Source organism: Myxocyprinus asiaticus, chromosome 29, assembly GCF_019703515.2.
Source record: "Myxocyprinus asiaticus isolate MX2 ecotype Aquarium Trade chromosome 29, UBuf_Myxa_2, whole genome shotgun sequence".
Taxonomy (NCBI): domain Eukaryota; kingdom Metazoa; phylum Chordata; class Actinopteri; order Cypriniformes; family Catostomidae; genus Myxocyprinus; species Myxocyprinus asiaticus.
Window position 1 is genome coordinate 5,677,427 of NC_059372.1, and position 20,611 is coordinate 5,698,037.

General features: G+C 40.3%; 1 protein-coding gene across 1 annotated transcript in view; it reads left to right on the forward strand.

Moving 5' to 3' along the window:
* Positions 1-20,611, forward strand: part of LOC127420192 (zinc finger protein 850-like) — a 296,445-nt gene that overhangs the window by 247,811 nt on the left and 28,023 nt on the right. The window contains exon 5 of the mRNA XM_051662245.1: positions 14,546-15,062. Coding sequence (XP_051518205.1) covers positions 14,546-15,062 — 517 coding nt within the window. The remainder of the gene's footprint in view (positions 1-14,545; positions 15,063-20,611) is intronic.

Genomic DNA, 20,611 nt, shown 5'->3' on the forward strand with positions numbered 1-20,611 from the left:
TATATATATATATATATATATATATATATATATATTAAAAAATGTCTCCCCTTTTCTCCCCAATTTGGAATGCCCAATTCCCAATGGGCTGTAGGTCCTCGTGGTGGCGTAGTGACTCGCCTCAATCTGGGTGGCGGAGGACGAATCTCAGTTGCCTCCGCGTCTGAGACCGTCAATCCGCGCATCTTATCACGTGGCTTGTTGAGCGCATTACCGCGGAGACATAGCGCATGTGGAGGCTTCACGCTATTCTCTGCGGCATCCACGCACAACTCACCACGCGCCCCACCGAGAGCGAGAACCACATTATAGCGACCATGAGGAGGTTACCCCATGTGACTCTACCCTCCCTAGCAACCGGGCTAATTTGGTTGCTTAGGAGACCTGGCTGGAGTCACTCAGCACACACTGGATTCGAACTCGCGACTCCAGGGGTGGTAGTCAACGTCTTTACTCGCTACCCAGGCCCCCAATTATTAGATTTATATTTAATGTCTTTAAAATATTTAAGCTACTTTGCTACAGTTGCTGTTTGAATGAAATGATTGAGCCATTTTAGAGCAAATGCATAATTATCGAGATATATAGAATATCGTCAGTAGGCTGAAAAATATCGAGATATAATTTTTTAAGACATATCGCCCAGCCCTACTGAGCACTCGAACGTGTGTGAGGCTATCCGGAACATGGAAAAATGAAATATACTTGAGCCTTAAGAGACTACAAAAGACATTTAAGGAAGGTATTTGTATTAATTCAGGTAACTAGTTTGAATGTTTGTGGGAATTCTTTTTTGTTATTAGTGGGCAAAAGTTCCATATTCTTGTTATGGAAACAAATGTATATTATTTCTCAGTTACATTTTTGTTGTCTTAGTTGTTGACTGAAAAAAGTAGTGAAGCCAACAGCTAAGGCATCAAAATTGTTTACTGCTCTTGATTAAAAGCCTCCAGGTACTGTAAATTTAGTTATTTCACATGTTTTGCATGTTCAGTCATTGATGCAGCACATAATAATAAACTAAACTGTAAATGTCTGAACAGGATAATTTGTGTAATTTCAGTTTTTATTTTGTCTAGTGGAATATACTGTATCTGTTATGCATCCTCCCTTTGGCAGAACTCAAAAAAACAAAAAAAAAAAAAAAAAAAATCATTCTGCCCCCACAATCCTATTAAGGTAAGTTTTTCCCTTTTTACCAAATAGAATTTATTTTCAGAAATGCCATCTTTGATTTTTGACAGGAATGACAATGAGGCTGTGAGGGATAGAAGTACAGTCTCTTCGATGGGCTGTCATGCAGTTTAAAGTGTTTCTGGATCGTTCCATGGACAAAACATTGAAAAAACATATTTCCAAGAACATTTAGTAGATAAAAAACTCCAGACAACATGAATTGTGGAAAATCAGATGTGATCCAAGAGATCGTTACGGCTTTATACGATATATGCCATTGAAGAGATGGTAAGTCTGTCCCTCACAGCCTCGTTGTCATTCCTATTTTAACCCTTGTGCGTCAACAAAAAATAGTTACTCAGAGATCCTTAGAGAACAAAAATGTCTGTGTCAAAAAACTGCCATAATATTATATATTAATATTATTTTCCACTTTCAACAAGTTAATTTTTTTTAACCAACATCAGTCCTGATCATAACTACCAAATATTCATTCATTTTCAAGATTTTAACCCTTTAAATGCCAGTTTGTTTATATACAGGTGCATCTCAATAAATTAGAATGTCGTGGAAAAGTTCATTTATTTCAGTAATTCAACTCAAACTGTGAAACTCGTGTATTAAATAAATTCAATGCACACAGACTGAAGTAGTTTAAGTCTTTGGTTCTTTTAATTGTGATGATTTTGGCTCACATTTAACAAAAACCCACCAATTCACTATCTCAAAAAATTAGAATATGGTGACATGCCAATCAGCTAATCAACTCAAAACACCTGCAAAGGTTTCCTGAGCCTTCAAAATGGTCTCTCAGTTTGGTTCACTAGGCTACACAATCATGGGGAAGACTGCTGATCTGACAGTTGTCCAGAAGACAATCATTGACACCCTTCACAAGGAGGGTAAGCCACAAACATTCATTGCCAAAGAAGCTGGCTGTTCACAGAGTGCTGTATCCAAGCATGTTAACAGAAAGTTGAGTGGAAGGAAAAAGTGTGGAAGAAAAAGATGCACAACCAACCGAGAGAACCGCAGCCTTATGAGGATTGTCAAGCAAAATTGATTCAAGAATTTGGGTGAACTTCACAAGGAATGGACTGAGGCTGGGGTCAAGGCATCAAGAGCCACCACACACAGATGTGTCAAGGAATTTGGCTACAGTTGTCGTATTCCTCTTGTTAAGCCACTCCTGAACCACAGACAACGTCAGAGGCGTCTTACCTGGGCTAAGGAGAAGAAGAACTGGACTGTTGCCCAGTGGTCCAAAGTCCTCTTTTCAGATGAGAGCAAGTTTTGTATTTCATTTGGAACCAAGGTCCTAGAGTCTGGAGGAAGGGTGGAGAAGCTCATAGCCCAAGTTGCTTGAAGTCCAGTGTTAAGTTTCCACAGTCTGTGATGATTTGGGGTGCAATGTCATCTGCTGGTGTTGGTCCATTGTGTTTTTTGAAAACCAAAGTCACTGCACGCGTTTACCAAGAAATTTTGGAGCACTTCATGCTTCCTTCTGCTGACCAGCTTTTTAAAGATGCTGATTTCATTTTCCAGCAGGATTTGGCACCTGCCCACACTGCCAAAAGCACCAAAAGTTGGTTAAATGACCATGGTGTTGGTATGCTTGACTGGCCAGCAAACTCACCAGACCTGAACCCCATAGAGAATCAATGGGGTATTGTCAAGAGGAAAATGAGAAACAAGAGACCAAAAAATGCAGATGAGCTGAAGGCCACTGTCAAAGAAACCTGGGCTTCCATACCACCTCAACAGTGCCACAAACTGATCACCTCCATGCCACGCCGAAGTAGGCAGTAATTAAAGCAAAAAGGAGCCCCTACCAAGTATTGAGTACATATACAGTAAATGAACATACTTTCCAGAAGGCCAACAATTCACTAAAAATGTTTTTTTTATTGGTCTTATGATGTATTCTAATTTTTTGAGATAGTGAATTGGTGGGTTTTTGTTAAATGTGAGCCAAAACCATCACAATTAAAAGAACCAAAGACTTAAACTACTTCAGTCTGTGTGCATTGAATTTATTTAATACACGAGTTTCACAATTTGAGTTGAATTACTGAAATAAATGAACTTTTCCACGACATTCTAATTTATTGAGATGCACCTGTAATGCCACTGTTGTTTTTAATGAAAAAAATTAATAGAAAATAAAAGAATTATTTTCCATATACTAAATGCTTTTTTTTTTTTTTTTTTGGATTATCACAGTCTGGGATATTTCAATGATTAACAACAAAATTTTGATGCATTATTATTTTTTGTGCAGTGTCAGATTTAAAAAAAAAAAAAAAAAACACTCAGGACTTTAGAGGACAAAAATATCAGCATAAAAAAACTGCCATAAAAATATTATATATTAATATTATTTTCCACTTTTACTGACTTTTTAACCAACATCAGTCCTGATCATCACTACCAAATATTCATTCATTTTCAGGATTTTAACCCTTTAAATGTCAGTTTATTTACATAATGCCACTGTTGTTTTTTACACACACACACACACACATACACACACATTTCTCAATACACACATACAAAACACACTCTGACATCCATACCAACACACCCACACAATTTTAGCTGCATCATTTATTCAGCTGGCCTGCAGTGCTCTATAATACAGCAAACACAAAAAAATAGGAAAAAAGCATGTATTTGCTCCATAGGCTAAACATGAGAAAAATGGCGCCATCTGGTGGAAAATTTTAAATGAAATGAAAGCATAGTATAATAGAATTCATGATTTTATGCTTTAATGGCACTGGGATCAAATATTGCAGTTTTAATGGGTTTCAATGGGGACATTTTTGTCCTGAAGGTCCTGAGTGTAACTATTTTGTGTACACAGTGTATTATATATGTATTATAAGAACTGAGGTTGAAATATCAAAATTCCTCCAAAAATACACACCTTTGGCAAAATTTATGCCGTTGGCATTAACACAGCCAAAATGATCAAAAAAACAATATGAAAGACAAAAATGTCCCAAAGGTCATACAAGGGTTAAACTCAAAGAAGGCGCTACCACAAATAAGGTATATTACCACACGCTAATAACAACCCACAGCACCCCAAGAGCATGTGGCAGCAAGTTTTGCACAGGCAAACACTCCACGTTTTCTTAAAATCTAATTTTCTTTCCACAACCAGGAGATGGCAGCATCTTCAGACATCCGACTAGATGCACTCATCATGAAAACATTTTAAGTCATTTTTTTTGTCCTCAGTTTCACAGGAAGGTTCTGCGACTTCTAGTCTGAAGCTACTTGTATAAGTAATTTATATGTAACTGATGTCGGCCGATGTTACAATATATTCAGTTCCTGAGAAATTGTGTTCCAGTGGGCAGAGCATACATGAATATTCATTAATTATCCTGACATGCGCGTTGAGGTTGAACTGAAAACGTTAGCGCACCACCATCATGATTCAACTTGTATGAAGGATTATTTCGAAAAGGTAATAAAAAGTGTTGACAAAGTTAAGTCTAAACTGCAACTGTTTACATTTCTGTATCAGATGAGATGTTAAACCAAGGTCCTGACTCTCTGTGGTCAATTAAAATCCTTCTTCTCGTAAAGAGTAGGGGTGTAACCCCGGTGTCCTGGCCAAATTCCCTCTATTGGCCCTTCTCAATCATGGCCTCCTAATAATCCCCATCCATTAATTGGCTCTATAACTCTACTCTCTCCTCTCCACCAATAGCTGGTGTGTGGTGAGCGTACTGGTGCACTATGGCTGCTATTGTATCATTCAGGTGGATGCTGCACACTGGTGGTGGTTGAGGAGAGTCCCCTGTTCACTGTGTATGCTATATAAATGTAACGTTCATTCATTCAGTAGATAGTTTTGTCAAAAGTGCTTTTGATCCATCAGTGAGCTTTCTGTTGGGCCGTCATGAAAACCAGCTTTCCTCCTCCAACTGAGCCATGGAGCTGATGGCATCCCAGAATGCTGACCTCACAGCCCAACTCCAGAAACTCCAGTCTGACAGGGACTCAGCTGCTGCTTATGTCACCTTACCCCAAGTTGCTAAACAAGTGCCTGAACCCAGAGTCAATCCTCCGCCTTGCTATGATGGGGATCCTGCTGTCTGTCGAACTTTCCTGACTCAGTGTTCACTGGTCTTCGCTCTACAACCAGCCACATTATCTTCAGAAGAGTCCAAGGTAGCCTTTGTGATCACCCTGCTCACTGGCCGTGCCCAGGAGTGGGGAACCACTGTGTGGCAAGCTAAATTCCCCTGCTGTTCCAACTTTGAGGAGTTTGAGGCTGAAATGATCAAAGTGTTTGACCGGTCGGTACATGGTAGGGAGGCGGCACGACACCTGGTTTCACTATGCCAAGGTGACCACTCAGAATCTGACAACTCGATCCAGTTCTGCACCTTGGCCCTATTCCTGTGGCTGGAACGAGGCAGCATAGTGGGACCAGTTCTTACATGGGCTCTCGGATGGAATCCAGGATGAGGTTTCTACCCATGAGCTGCCCTTCAAGTTTGATGACCTGGTGGATCTGGCCATCAGAGTTGATCACTGGCTGGCAGTGTGCTTGTGTAGTCATTTGGATCTTCTGACTTTGATGTCAAGGGGAGCCCAGGATTCAACTTCTGAAGAGAGGCAGCTCCGCATCTCCAAAGGGCTGTGCCTGTACGGGGCAAGTTGGGGCACTTTGCTTCATCCTGCCTTTTACAAGCCAATGCTCACCAGTAGCCTGGGAGGAGGGGGGTACTGGTGAGCGTAACACCTGTCAATGACCCCCCTGCAGTGTGCACTCTCCTTCCTGCCACCCTACACTGGATCACTCCTCTCACACTTGGTCCATTCTGGTGGACTCTGGAGCAGAGAGCAATTTCATGGACTCGTCTCTGGTGGCAAAGTCGTCTCCACACCCCTCTGACTGCTCGCAGACACAATGGGCTGCACCTCGACCAGATCTCCTAGTCTACTGGTCCCTTAAATCTTACCATCTCGGGCAATCATCGTAAGGAGGTTGTGTTTTACCTGCTCAAGGCCCCCAGTGCTTCCATTGTGCTGGGGCACCCATGGATGGTGGAAAACAAAAAGAGATGTTAATGTTATTCAAGAATCTACCTACTACTTTAACTCCTTTTTTTATTTGAGACTTGTAACAAATATTTAACGGACTAGGGCTGGACTAAGATAACATTTTTACTCCATGCACATTATATTGTGATTATGCTAATAATCAGAGTAATTATAATCGCAGAAAGATATGTGGAGTACTTCTATTTTAATCACTTTATACAAGCATGTAATTAATCACTTTATTCGCATTTCTTCCACACTGACAAAAGTGCGCCTGCACTAGTGCTGCAGACGAATGATGTTACACTCGAGCACAGCTTCGAAAACATCATGAAACGGAAGAAGCTGCACTTACTTCTCGGCTCCATGTGAAAAGGCAGTTTCTTGCAATGTTTTCCTGCAGTGGTTTTCCCCCCTGCAGAATCAAGCCCCATGGCAAAAAACATCAGATTTTCCAGAGTAGTAAATGTCCGGTTGCAGTATGAATTTAATATTGGTGAGATAAAAAGACTATATACCGCAAAATAATGGCAAGGAAATGCATCTTGCAAATGAGTTTGTCCTCGTGGGCGGAACACAACAACATCCAGCGCAACGTGTACCCCCGTTTGGGAAACCTGATCTAGACCAACAAAGACATTTTTAATAATTTTGTTGCCATTCGAGATGGACTCTGTAATTGCAATGAGGCATTTACTGTTTTTCACTTCCCTAAAAATGTATACTTATTCCAACAAACCATTTGCCTTAAGTCTATGAAATGGTTTAGAAAGTTTGTGTCGACACGCCCGATTTAGACAGCCTCAAGACGTTGCATCGCGTCAACGGATGCACCCAGTGTAAACAGGGTGTCAGCACCATAAACACACAGTCAAATCACACAGTCATGACATAAAATGTTCATGACTAAAACAGTTTACACATGGTTTTTGAGATCACATCAAAGTGTTTTAACTGCCCCTTCCTTCAACAGTTCCTTTGCAAAGCTTGAATCATATTATGACTGGTATGAGCCGAACATATATACTGGCGGCCAAAAGTTTGGAATAATGTACAGATTTTGCTCTTATGGAAAAAAAAATTTACTTTTATTTGCCAAAGTGGCATTCAACTGATCACAATTTATAGTCAGGACATTAATAACGTAAAAAATTGGGGGCATGAGTAGGTCTGCGAGTATTGGCGCTGACTACCACCCCTGGAGTCACGAGTTTGAATCCAGGGCATGCTGACTGACTCCAGCAAGGTCTCCTAAACAACCAAATTGGCCCGGTTGCTAAGGAGGGTAGAGTCACATGTGGTAACGTCCTTGTGGTCGCTATAATGTGTGGTTCTCGCTCTCGGTGGGGCGCGTGGCGAGTTGTTTGTGGATGCCGCTGAGAATAGCGTGAAGCCTCTACATGCGCTACGTCTCTGCGGTAACGCGCTCAACAAACCACGTGATAAAATGCGCAGATTGACAGTCTCTGACGCGGAGGCAACTGAGATTCGTCCTCCACCACCCGGATTGAGACGAGTCACTACGCCACCACGAGGACTTGGGAATTGGGCATTCGAAATTGGGGATTTATTAAAAATTAATTCAAAAATAAATAAATGTCATGAAAAATTACTATTACAATTTGAAAAAAACAATTCAGAACTTCTTTAACTACTTCAAAGAGTTCTCATCAAAAAATCCTCCACATGCAGCAATGACAGCTTTTCAGATCTTTGGCATTCTAGCTGTCAGTTTGTCCAGATACTCAGGTGACATTTCACCCCACACTTCCTGTAGCACTTGTCATAGATGTGGCTGTCTTGTCGGGCACTTCTCACGCAAATTGCAGTCTAGCTGATCCCACAATAACTCAATGGGGTTCAAATCCATAACACTCTTTTCCAATTATCTGTTGTCCAATGTCTGTGTTTCTTTGCCCACTCTAACCTTTTCTTTTTGTTTTTCTGTTTCAAAAGTGGCTTTTTCTTTGCAATTCTTCCCATAAGGCCTGCACCCCTGTCTTCTCTTTACTGTTGTACATGAAACTGGTGTTGAGCGGGTAGAATTCAATGAAGCTGTCAGCGGAGGACATGTGAGGTGTCTATTTCTCAAACTAGAGACTCTGATGTACTTACCCTCTTGTTTAGTTGTACATCTGGGCCTTCCACATCTCTTTCTGTCCTTGTTAGAGCCAGTTGTCCTTTGTCTTTGAAGACTGTAGTGTACACCTTTGTATGAAATCTTCATTTTTTTGGCAATTTCAAGCATTGTATAGCCTTCATTCCTCAAAACAATGATTGACTGACGAGTTTCTTTTCTTGCCATTTTTTACCTAATATTGACCTTAACATATGCCAGTTTATTGCATACTGTGGCAACTCAAAAACATAAAGACAATGTTAAGCTTCATTTAACGGACCAAATAGCTTTCAACTGTGTTTGATATAATGGCAAGTTAATTTTTTAGTACCAAATTAGCAGTTTAGTGTGATTACTCAAGGATAAGGTGTTGGAGTGATGGCTGCTGTCTAGATTTGATCAAAAATGACTTTTTTCAAATAGTGATGGTGCTGTTTTTTACATCAGTAATGTCCTGACTATACTTTGATCAGTTGAATGCTTCTTTGGTGAATTAAAGTACCAATTTCCTTCCGAAACAGCAAAATCTGTACATTATTCAAAACTTTTGGCCGCCAGTGTAATCCACTCTAAAATACGCTGAAGACACATCCACATTCCAGTATCATTCCATCATGTTTTCATACACCAACAACTAAAAAATAAAGCAGATGGGCAAAAGAATGCGAGGCAGCAGCTGAATGACAGAGAGTGGGTTCTCCTTTTCAGAGTTGTAACTTGACACGTCTATTAAAAGCATCCCGATATATGTATCAATCGGTCAAAGACGTCTGTCTGTGCATGTTTATGTAGAAAAACATTTAAATTCAGACAGGCTCATGAAGGTGTCCTGTGTAAGTCTGTATACGTATATGAAATTTCAACATACACATGGATTACATTAAAAAAAGGTAAAATGTGACATGATGAGAAACAAATACTTATATTTGTAAAATTATTATTTTCGTAATGCACCAAGGGAAACAAGTGTCTGGCTCCTTCTCCTCCTACCCCGTACAGTAATCGGTTCACCATACTGCAGCGCAATTGGGTCGAACACTCGACAAAGCTCCGCACTGAAACCCAGGAACGAGGCACAGTAAGGGCGTTCATTGTCCCACATGGCGATTCCCCAATAAGCCACCTTCATCATCTCAGTAGGGAAATCAGAGGGATGCGAAGAAAAAAACAGCAGACGCTGCGATGCCATCCTCTCCAACATGCAGCTCGAAGCGGAGAGCTGATCCTGGTGCCACCTCAGCTGGGCTTCTCGCTGCGAGAGGGCGGAGTGAAGAGATAATTCTTCCGATCAGTCTAGGTGTAGTCGGATCATTCATTTAAGCTGCAGGGAAGACAGGACCTGAAAGCAGAAGGGAAACAGTTAAATTAGATTTATTAATCAACTCAAACAGCTCCTTTTCAAACTCAAATCAAAGTAAAGCCCAGACAATCTTTCTCCACCGAGACACAGGCTGAGACCGAGGAATCCTCCTCTACATGAACTGGCAAGGGCGGTGGTGAACGAGGACAGAAGGTACTCCACTTCTGATTCAGCATGCCAGCGACCCTTGAAACACATAAGGGCAAAAGGTATACACGCTTTGACAGAAACGGACAAGGGAATGCTGATGTCACGGTCCTCATAAGGCAAAAACGCAACCTGGCAAGGTGCCATGACCGTGACATCACCGGAGGGTGCACAACGGCAAATCGCGAACAGCGATAACCCACTGCCAGACTCGTGCGCCCAAACAAAACATGAAACACAAGACAGACAGGGGGAGCGATGATGTTATGGTCCTCGTCAGACAAAACCCAACCTGACGGGTTGACAAGACCATGACATCACCGGAGAGCGCACTGCGGTGACATGCGCACGGCGGTACCAAACAACCGGACCCGGGCGCTCACACAAAGGGGTAACACAAAATACAGAGGCAGGCCGATACTGCCACGGTCCCATCAAGTAGAATCTCAACCCGACAAGGTGACCGGACCGTGACAAGGGCTGATTAATCGGATGCAAGTATTTTTTCTCCCAAATGCATCCACACTCCAGTGTTTTCTTATAGTTACATTTAGGTTTTATTTGACCATAAGCTAAAAAACATACCGCAGAGAGGCTTTTGTGGGACAACCAAATAAGAACTTAACATTCTCTAATGGTTATTTTTAGGCCTTAATTTTTTGTTCCTCCTTTTGCATTATTTTTCATGTTTCATTCATTTTCATAAACGTTGCAGAGAGGTTGTTAGACAACAATGACTGACATTATTGCAGTACAGTAATTAAATAGATGTAGAAATAAAGATCACAGTGTGTATGGGATTTGAACGGATAGCGTACAAGAATCATATGATACGTGCCTTCTATCTCTGGCTCGCTGACAGATATTAATTTATCGATTTACTTAATAAATAATTACTTCTAGGTGTGAGATTGCATATATATGTTATTGATTTGATAAATATCTAACTCATAAAAATGAAAAGAACATGATGTAGAAAGTGTAACCCAGAAGTTTTTGTTTATTGACTACAAATGAAGAGAAATAGAGATGTCTCTGCTAAACTGTTCATTTTAGTAGTAAGATATTAATTTTATATTGGCATAGTTAAGGTTAATTAAATGTTTATTCAATTGTAATGTCTATCAATCATTTTCTGACTTAAAAACACTGTGCTGAAGTCATATTTGGAAGGATTTGCTTCATATCTGCACATTAATATCCGGTGCTGAAATAGTGTTTTAATAAACCCAAAGTCAAGGCTCAGTTTTCAGTGTGGTGTTGACATGACTTCAACAGTGTTATTAATTAAATTAATTGAATTGTTTTGTAAGTATTCAAAAGGGTTTTGACTACAAATGACAAAACATTTTCATATCTATCTTTTTGTGACTGCTGAACATTTTTATTATATATATAAGACAACAATAATACAACAAAAATAGTTTCTAAAACTACTAAAATGACACTTTTAATTATAATGCATCTGCATTCTTTCTCTCCAAAGTGAATTATTACTAGTCAAAACTGAACTTCAAGATTAACTTTGCGAGTTTTTCAGGTTAAATCAGTTTGTGTGATTCACTCCAGTCCAGTAGATGACGGAAACACACCGGGAGTTGTTCTGCAAACCGACATAAAACACGAGAATAAACAAGAGCTGCTGCCAGTTTAAACACTCAGGTAAGTGTTTAATGTGTTTGATATCATTTTATGTGTTTATGTGGGATGCACATCAAGATCTGTGTTGATGTGTATTTTTCTGTGCATGTTGTTTTTATGGCCATAAACAAAGCTTATTATCTCAGCATGGAGCTTTGTTTTGTGACAGACGCTTGAAAATATTCAGTTTCAGGAAAAACAAGCAGAAATCTGAGAATATCATGTTTCATTTCTGATATATGAACTCTTTAAATAAAGCAGCTGATTGTAAAGGAGTTCAATGTAGGTGATAATATATTGGACAGTTTATAGCCTTGGTTTAACTATGGGTGTAGTAGTAAAACCTTAGTTACTACAGTTTTAATACAGTAAAATCATGGTTATTTCTCTGTAAAAATAAACCAAACTCAAAGCACACATTTTATACCATCACAACAGATCTGGGCCTCGTTTCCCAATAACGATTGATCTCAGCGGTCAAGATGTTTTCTACGAGCGATTTTACGAACCTTCTTTATTTTTTAGATGCGTTTCCCAAAACTGCTCTTAACATGAAGAGGACGCGCTTGAAGGCCCTGTCCCAATACCCACAATTGTGGTTTTGGTCTGATGTATTTCTGGTGTTTGGCCTCTAGTGTGCTAGTAGATGTGAAGACTGCGAGTGTGTGTGACACTTGATTGCACGTTGGGACACTCGTAGACTTCAAGATGTTGGTGCTGGTTCTGTCAGCTGTTTTTGTCTTTTCACTCAGCTGAAGACTGATTGTTTTTGGTAGCAGTGACTGTTATAGCCTACTTAAAATAATAAATAACTGAATATTTTACCCATCTTTTCATTTATTAATGCACTACTGGTTGCTGGAAGTGTATTGTGCTGTAGAAAATAAGCAAATTTTTTATATAATGTTTTTATTGTGTGAAAATAATTGTAAAAGTTAATTTTGATTTTCAATACTTTGCACATAAAAAAAAAAAGTTTGTGTAAAAGTGCATCGTTCATAACTGCTGTAAAATTTGAAATATAAGCAGTTTCTTTTTCACACTGTTTCTCAATACACTGCATAAAATTTGATTCTATAAACCTGTGTGAGCCATTAATAGCTACTAATACAAACCATTTAAATAATATATGCTTTGGCTTGTCATTTATATAAGATGAACAAAGACTGCTTTACACAACTTATCAGTATGTGGTTTCATACAACAAATAAAAAGCATTAAAATGGATATTTTAAATACATAAAGATGAGAAAGAAACTGTGGTAGTAGTTGATACATTTTTAATTTTAAAAACATCTAGACCGCATATTGTATGCCACACTGGCTGATAAATTACCAGAATCACCAGCAGTATTAGGCAAGAACAAACAAAGTAAGGTGATTACTGTGCGAAAAGGATAACAAAGAGGTACATGAATATACACATAAATAATATTTTGTAATTATAATGCTGATATTAAGTCATCCCAAGCACGTTATATAATGTTGAATGCTTTCATACATGGGACAGTCTTGAACACTTACTTCCTGTCACGTGCACACGCACTCAAGTGGCCAAGAATGCAAGTGTTGGTATTGGGACAGGGCCTAAGTCGCTGTCCATAAACGGGAAGTGCTGAAATGTGACCGTATAGTGCTGCTGGTCATTGCAAATTCATTATTTGTGCGTAACTTTTAAAAACGTTTGTTATATACCTCGCTGTAAATATTTACAAATATTTTCTTGAATGTACAACTTAATTCACCACATAATTGTATTTTGTTTTGCAATCGTTTTGTGCAGAACAATATATTTCTTTTACACAATTCCTGCTGTCGGTAAAAAATAAACCAATCTCAAAGCACACATATTATCCACCTTTATCCTGGGGGTCTTGCTTGGGAAACGAATGTGGGTGGGACTTCCGCCGGAAGTCATTCTATAGCATTCCCCAGCTCTGGCTGCAGTCATTTTAGACCCTGTTTACAGCTGGTAATAAGATGCATTTCAGATGATCCGATCGCAAATGGTCAGTGCTAAATATAGTTGTAAACGGGTTACAATGTACTTTGTGATTGGATCACAAAAACACATACAGATGTAGTCAAAAACCACATCGCATTTGAGGTTTAAAACGGTGTCCTGATGCGTTCCGGACAGCAGCGAAGCCCCAGCTTTCACCAGTCAATCACCCACCAAACAAATGTTTAAACTTGCGTGCGGATTTAAAAAGAAATTACCATCCGATTGGAAAAATTGAAAAAGCAATTACATACCCAAGGATGAGAACTTCACAGCTCTTCCTCAGTGTGTCTGTCTGATATCTACATGCAGGATGACAAGCACACACATCTGAAGCTGAACTAACATACAGTAGGTACTCCACTGAAACAACCAATCATTTTGCTCGAAATGTTGTGTTTGTGCTTGGATTAATTCTCAACTGCATCTGGGAGAAATAGCACGGCGGTTTTGTTCACACTTTCTTTGACTTTTTGCAGTTTATTAACGTTCAGTAACACACTGATATAGTGATATGAAATCATACACGCTCTCCTCAAAATCCCAACACCGCAATGAAAGAATGAATGGACGAACGCTGCAACAACAGCTTTAACTTGAAAATGGAAGTAACGCCCATATTTCTCACTAAGCATCATGGGACGTAGGAAAAAGGTGGATACCATCACACAAACCAAGATTTTTTGACAGATCTGATCTTGTGTGTAGTCATATAATAATCTTTTTGAGTCTGATGAATGTCAGTTTATTATAATGATGATGTTTTTGTGTTCAGATGTTCATCATGAGAGAGCAGGTGGATGTGATCTGCTGTAAATCAGTAGGAACTGATCTGTCCATGCTGGATATTGATGATTTCATCACAGAAATCTCTCAGCTGAAGAAAGAGGTGATGTCACTGAAGATAAAACTGAAGGAGAGAGACGACAGGTTACAGGTTAAACATTCATTTCATCCTTAAAGTTGAGATTGTAAGCTTTCAAATGATGTGATACGATGAACGGTACAGATGTGGTTGTGTCGTGTTTGTCAGGAGCTGGAAAAGGTTTCCTGTCAATCTTCAGTGTGTGTGACTGATGGGACCTCCACAGAATGTCAGGATTCAGTGTGGAGCGGCAGAGATCAGTCCACACCACAGCGACTGCTGGACAAACTCTCTGAACAGAGATCCAGAGACACACAGGACTCACAGCTCACTTTACTCTGTTCTACTGATGGTAATCAGGGTGATCAAACCTCCACAGAGTCTCTGACTTCTGTCTGTAACACTGGAGAACAGCACCAGACACCAGTGAAGATGTGTTCAGTGAAGCTGCTGGACTGCAGGAACCTGATGAAAATGAGAGGAGAAACCACAGCAGAGGAACAACAGAGTGATGAAGATGATGATGATGATCAAACCTCCACAGAGTCTCTGACTTCTGTCTGTAACGCTGGAGAAGAGCAGATGCTGCAGACACCAGTGAAGATTGAAGTGAAGCAGGAGAAGATAAAAGAAGAAATCACAGCAGACGAACAACAGAGAGATGAAGATGATTTTATTTCTTCAGGTATGTTTCTTCTTGTAATGTTTAACATTTTTATGACAATCACTTGTCATGTCAGAATCTGTTAGCAGATGATTTTATCAATCAAAAGTCACTCTTAAAATTTTAATGCTGTTTTTATTGTCATTTTAGAAGTGTTTAGTTGTCTTTTAAAAAGGTACATCTGCTTTGATTGCCCCGTGACAAATACAGCTCTGGAAAGAATTAAGAGACCACTGCAAAATTATCAGTTCTCTGGATTTAGGTATGGTTCGAGTAAAATGAATTTTATTGTTTTATCCTATGAAACGGGTTTTTAAAGTCAAAGACAGTGGGCCTCCCTTGTGACACAACGTACATAAGATCTGTAAAAGAGTGTGTGTGTGTGTGTGTGTGTGTGTTTGGGCGGGCAAAGGACTACTGAATAGAAACTCTTCTTGAATGTCCATGTTTTTCACGTACCTCACATATGTTAACAGCTGTGCACAGCTGGCCACATCAGTGGATTCGTTGATCTGGTGTGCAAAAAATGGGCTGTGCCTGATACTGTCTAACACTTGCTCCTTCACATCCTGTGCCATGTCAGAAATGTGCCGACCGTCACATGTCAGACAGTGGAATAGAATCAAGCTTAGAAGCCGCTGCCTCTCCTACCATCAAGGAACACGTATCTTTGGCCGCCGGCAGAATCAATATCTCTCTGATGTTATGTGCTTTGCCCACCTTGGCAATACGCAGCGCAACGTAATATGAAGCTTCAGTGGCCTTTACATTTAATTTGACATTCTCTGACAACGTTTTTTTTTTTTTTTTTTTTACCTTGATAGGCTTAAGGTTTTATTTGAAAAAACTCTGGAGGTTTTCCCACTGCCTTGGCATGCTTGGTGTCAAGGTGCCTGCGAAGTTTAGCAGGTTGCATGCTGTCAGTAGCTAAAATCTCCTGACAAACGACACAAAGGTCGTGCATCAACTGATCCTGTCCATGTAAATCCTAAACTTAAATACTGCTCATGGTATCATCGTCTTTTGGGTTTGACCCCTGAAATGGATTAGAATTTGGTGGTCTCAGAAACCCCACCATTGTAATTACATATTAATACATCACGTCTACTTCATTGGTGGGCTTGACAAATATCAGAGAATCTTCACAAAGATTCTTGATATTTTTTTTGCCTATTATTTTCAGAACTGTTTAAATAAAATATAATAGTTAAACTCAATACATGTACAATTGAAGTCAGAATTTTTCATACACTTAGGTTTGAGTCATTAAAACTCACTGTATCATACATACACTAAGTTAACTGTGCCTTTAAGCAGCTTGGAAAATTCCAGAAAAGCCATTTAGCTTCTGATTGGAGGTGTACTGAATTGGAGGTGTACCTTTGGATGTATTTTAAGGCCTACCTTCAAACTCAGTGCCTCTTTGCTTGACATCATAGGAAAATCAAAAGAAATCAGCAAAGACCTCAAAAAAAAAAAAAAAAACGTTGACCTCCACAAGTCTGGTTCATCCTTGGGAGCAATTTCCAAATGCCTGAAGGTACTACATTCATCTGTACAAACAATAGTACACAAGGATAAACACCATGGGACCATGCAGCCATCATACCGCTCAGAAAGAAGACACTTTCTGTCTCCTAGAGATGAACGTAGTTTGGTGCGAAAAGTGCAAATCAATCCCAGAACAACAGCAAAGTACCTTGCGAAGATGCTGGAGGAAACAGGTGGACAAGTATGTATGTCCATATGTAAGTCCTATATCGACATAACCTGAAAGGCTGCTCAGCAAGGAAGAAGCCACTACTCCAAAACCACCATAAAGCCAGACTACAGTTTGCAAGTGCACATGGGGACAAAGATCTTACTTTTTGGAGAAATGTCCTTTGGTCTGATGAAACCAAGGGTGAGGCTTGCAAGCCAAAGAACACCATCCCAACTGTAAAGCATGAGGGTGGCAGCATCATGTTGTTGGGGTGCTTTGCTGCAGGAGGGACTGGTGCACTTCACAAAATATATAGCATCATGAGGAAGGAAAATTATGTGGATATACAGTGCATCCGGAAAGTATTCACAGCGCTTCACTTTTTTCCACATTTTGTTATGTTACAGCCTTATTCCAAAATGGATTAAATTCATTATTTTCCTCAAAATTCTACAAACAGTACCCCATAATGACAATGTGAAAGAAGTTTGTTTGAAATCTTTGCAAATATACTTTGTTGAAGCACCTTTAGCACCAATTATAGCCTCAAGTCTTTTTGAGTATGATGCTACAAGCTTGGCACACCTATTTTTGGGCAGTTTCTCCCATTCTTCTTTGCAGGACCTCTCAAGCTCCATCAGGTTGGATGGGGAGCGTCGGTGTACAGCCATTTTCAGATCTCTCCAGAGATGTTCAATCGAGTTCAAGTCTGGGCTCTGGCTGGGCCACTCAAGGACATTCACAGAGTTGTCCCGGAGACACTCCTTTGTTATCTTGTCTGTGTGCTTAGGGTCGTTGTCCTGTTGGAAGATGAACCTTCGCCCCAGTCTGAGGTCCAGAGCGCTCTGGAGCAGGTTTTCATCAAGGATGTCTCTGTACATTGCTGCATTCATCTTTCCCTCGATCCTGACTAGTCTCCCAGTTCCTGCCGCTGAAAAACATCCCCACAGCATGATGCTGCCACCACCATACTTCACTGTAGGGATGGTATTGGCCAGGCGATGAGTGGTGCTTGGTTTCCTCCAGACATGACGCTTGCCATTCAGGCCAAAGAGTTCAATCTTTGTTTCTCATGGTCTGAGAGACCTTCAGGTGCCTTTTGGCAAACTCCAGGCAGACTGTCATGTGCCTTTTACTGAGGAGTGGCTTCCGTCTGGCCACTCTACCATACAGGCCTGATTGGTGGAGTGCTGCAGAGATGGTTGTTCTTCTGGAAGGTTCTCCTCTCTCCACAGAGAAATGCTGGAGCTCTGTCAGAGTGACCATCGGGTTCTTGGTCACCTCCCCGACTAAGGCCCTTCTCCCCCGATCGCTCAGTTTGGCCAGGCGGCCAGCTCTAGGAAGAGTCCTGGTGGTTCCAGACTTCTTCCATTTACAGATGATGGAGGCCACTGTGCTCATTGGGACCTTCAATGCTGCAGAAAATTTTCTGTACCCTTCCCCAGATCTGTGCCTCGACACAATCCTGAGCTCAATTTTGAGTGTCATGGCAAAGGCTGTGAATACTTATGTACATGTGATTTTTTTCATTTTTATTTTTAATAAATTTGCAAAGATTTCAAACAAACTTCTTTCACGTTGTCATTATGGGGTATTGTTTGTAGAATTTTGAGGAAAATAATGAATTTAATCCATTTTGGAATAAGGCTGTAACATAACAAAATGTGGAAAAAGTGAAGCGTTGTGAATACTTTCCAGATGCACTGTATTGAAGCAAAATCTCAAGACATCAGCCAGGAAGTTAAAGCTTGGTCGCAAATGGGTCTTCCAAATGGACAATGACACCAAGCATACCTCCAAAGTTGTGGCAAAATGACTTAAGGACAACAAAGTCAAGGTATTGTAGTGGCCGTCACAAAGCCCTGACCTCAATCCGATAGAAAATGTGTGGGCAGAACTGAAAGCAAGGAGGCCTATTAACCTGTTCTGATGGAGGAATGGGCCAAAATTATTGTGTGAATCTTGTGGAAAGCTACCCAAAAAGTTTGACCCAAGTTAAACAATTGAAAGGCAATGCTACCAAATACTAACAAAGTGAATGTAAACTTCTGACCTTCAAACTGATTTTTCTCCCCCTTTCTCCCAAATTTAGAATGCCCAATTCCCAATGTGCTCCAAGTCCTCATGGTGGCGTAGTGACTCGCCCCAATCCAGGTGGCGGAAGACGAATCTCAGTCTGCCTCCACGTCTGAGACCGTCAATCTGCGCATCTTACCACGTGGCTTGTTGAGCGTGTTACCGCTGAGATGTAGCGCGTGTGGAGGCCCACGCTATTCTCCGCGGCATCCACACACATCTCACCACGTGCCCAACCACACGTTATAGCGACCATGAGGAGGTTACCCCATGTGACTCTACCCTCTCTAGCAACCGGGCCAATTTGGCTGCTTAGGAGACCTGGCTGGTCACTCAGCATGCCCTGGATTTGAACTCGTGACTCCAGGGATGGTAGTCAGTGTCAATACTCGCTGAGCTACCCAGGCCCCCGATATTTCGTATTCTTAAAATAAAGTAGTGATCCTAACTGACCTAAGACAGGGAATGATTTCTACGATTAAATGTCAGGAATTGTGAAAAACTGAGTTTAAATGTATTTGGCAAAGGTGTATGTAAACTTCTGACTTCAGGCTTGTGGCCATCCATCTTCCTCTTGATCACATTCCAGAGGTTTTCAGTGGGGTTCGGGTCTGGAGATTGGGCTGGACATGACAGTGTCTTGATCCGGTGGTCCTCCATTCACACCTTGATTGACCTGGCTGTGTGGCATGGAGCATTTTCCTGCCGGAAAAAACAATCCTTAGAGTTGGGGAACGCTGTCAGAGCAGAAGGAAGCAAGTTTTCTTCTAGGATAACCTTGTACGTGGCTTGAGTCATGCGTCCATTACAAAGATGAATCTGCCCAATTCCAGCCTTGTTAAGCACCCCCAGATCATCACCGATCCTCCACCTGGTCGTCTAATGGTTACACGAAGACCTGGAGAGGCCTTCAAGCCACAGTGTCTTGCACCCACTGTGAAATTTGGTGGAGGATCGGTGATGATCTGGGAGAGCTTCATCAAGGCTGGAATTGGGCAGATTCATCTTTGTAATGGACGCATGACTCAAGTCATGTACAAGGTTATCCTGGTAGTAAATTTGTTTGTTTGGTAGTAAATCTCACCAATGTGAAAAGAACCAACAGCTGCTTGTTTTTTCCCCTGTGATATTTAGGGGTGGGAAAAGAACAGAAGTCTGCACCTCTGTGTTGTTGCTGAATGACGATGTGGATACACAGCCCTCTAAAATTATATAAGAAAAGTAAATCTGGTCACATATACAAGTGATTCAATGCTAGGTGTAGGGGTGTGAATATATTTGGATTGAAAGGGAATCGATTCCATTCATGATTTATAGGTTTTTAATTCAGAAGGAAAAATTAATTTTTAATTAAAATTAATTTTGCAATTCAAAATGATTGGATTCGATACAAAAATTTGATACGATTAACAATTTTAAAATGCTTTTATAGTATTTTTTTTAATTCTCCCTTAATGTGTCTTAAGCAAGAACAAGACAAACTACTTAAGATTGTTTATTGCACCAAAAGTAAATTGAAAGAAAACGCATTAAATACATGAACATACAGGCTTCTTGAAATACAATGTGTAATGCAATGTGTCAATATTTTAATATTTTAGAGCCGAGCATAGCTAGAAATGTATTCCATATTTCACCATATTTTTAAGATTCTATTAATTTGCATGACTTTTCCAGGTTTGGAAATCCAAAATTTAAAATTCCTTGATATTTCTAGGTTTTCTGTGACCATGGTGACCCTGAATCAGAAAACTAATCCAATGGAAGCATAATGGTAGTTATAGCAGGAAGA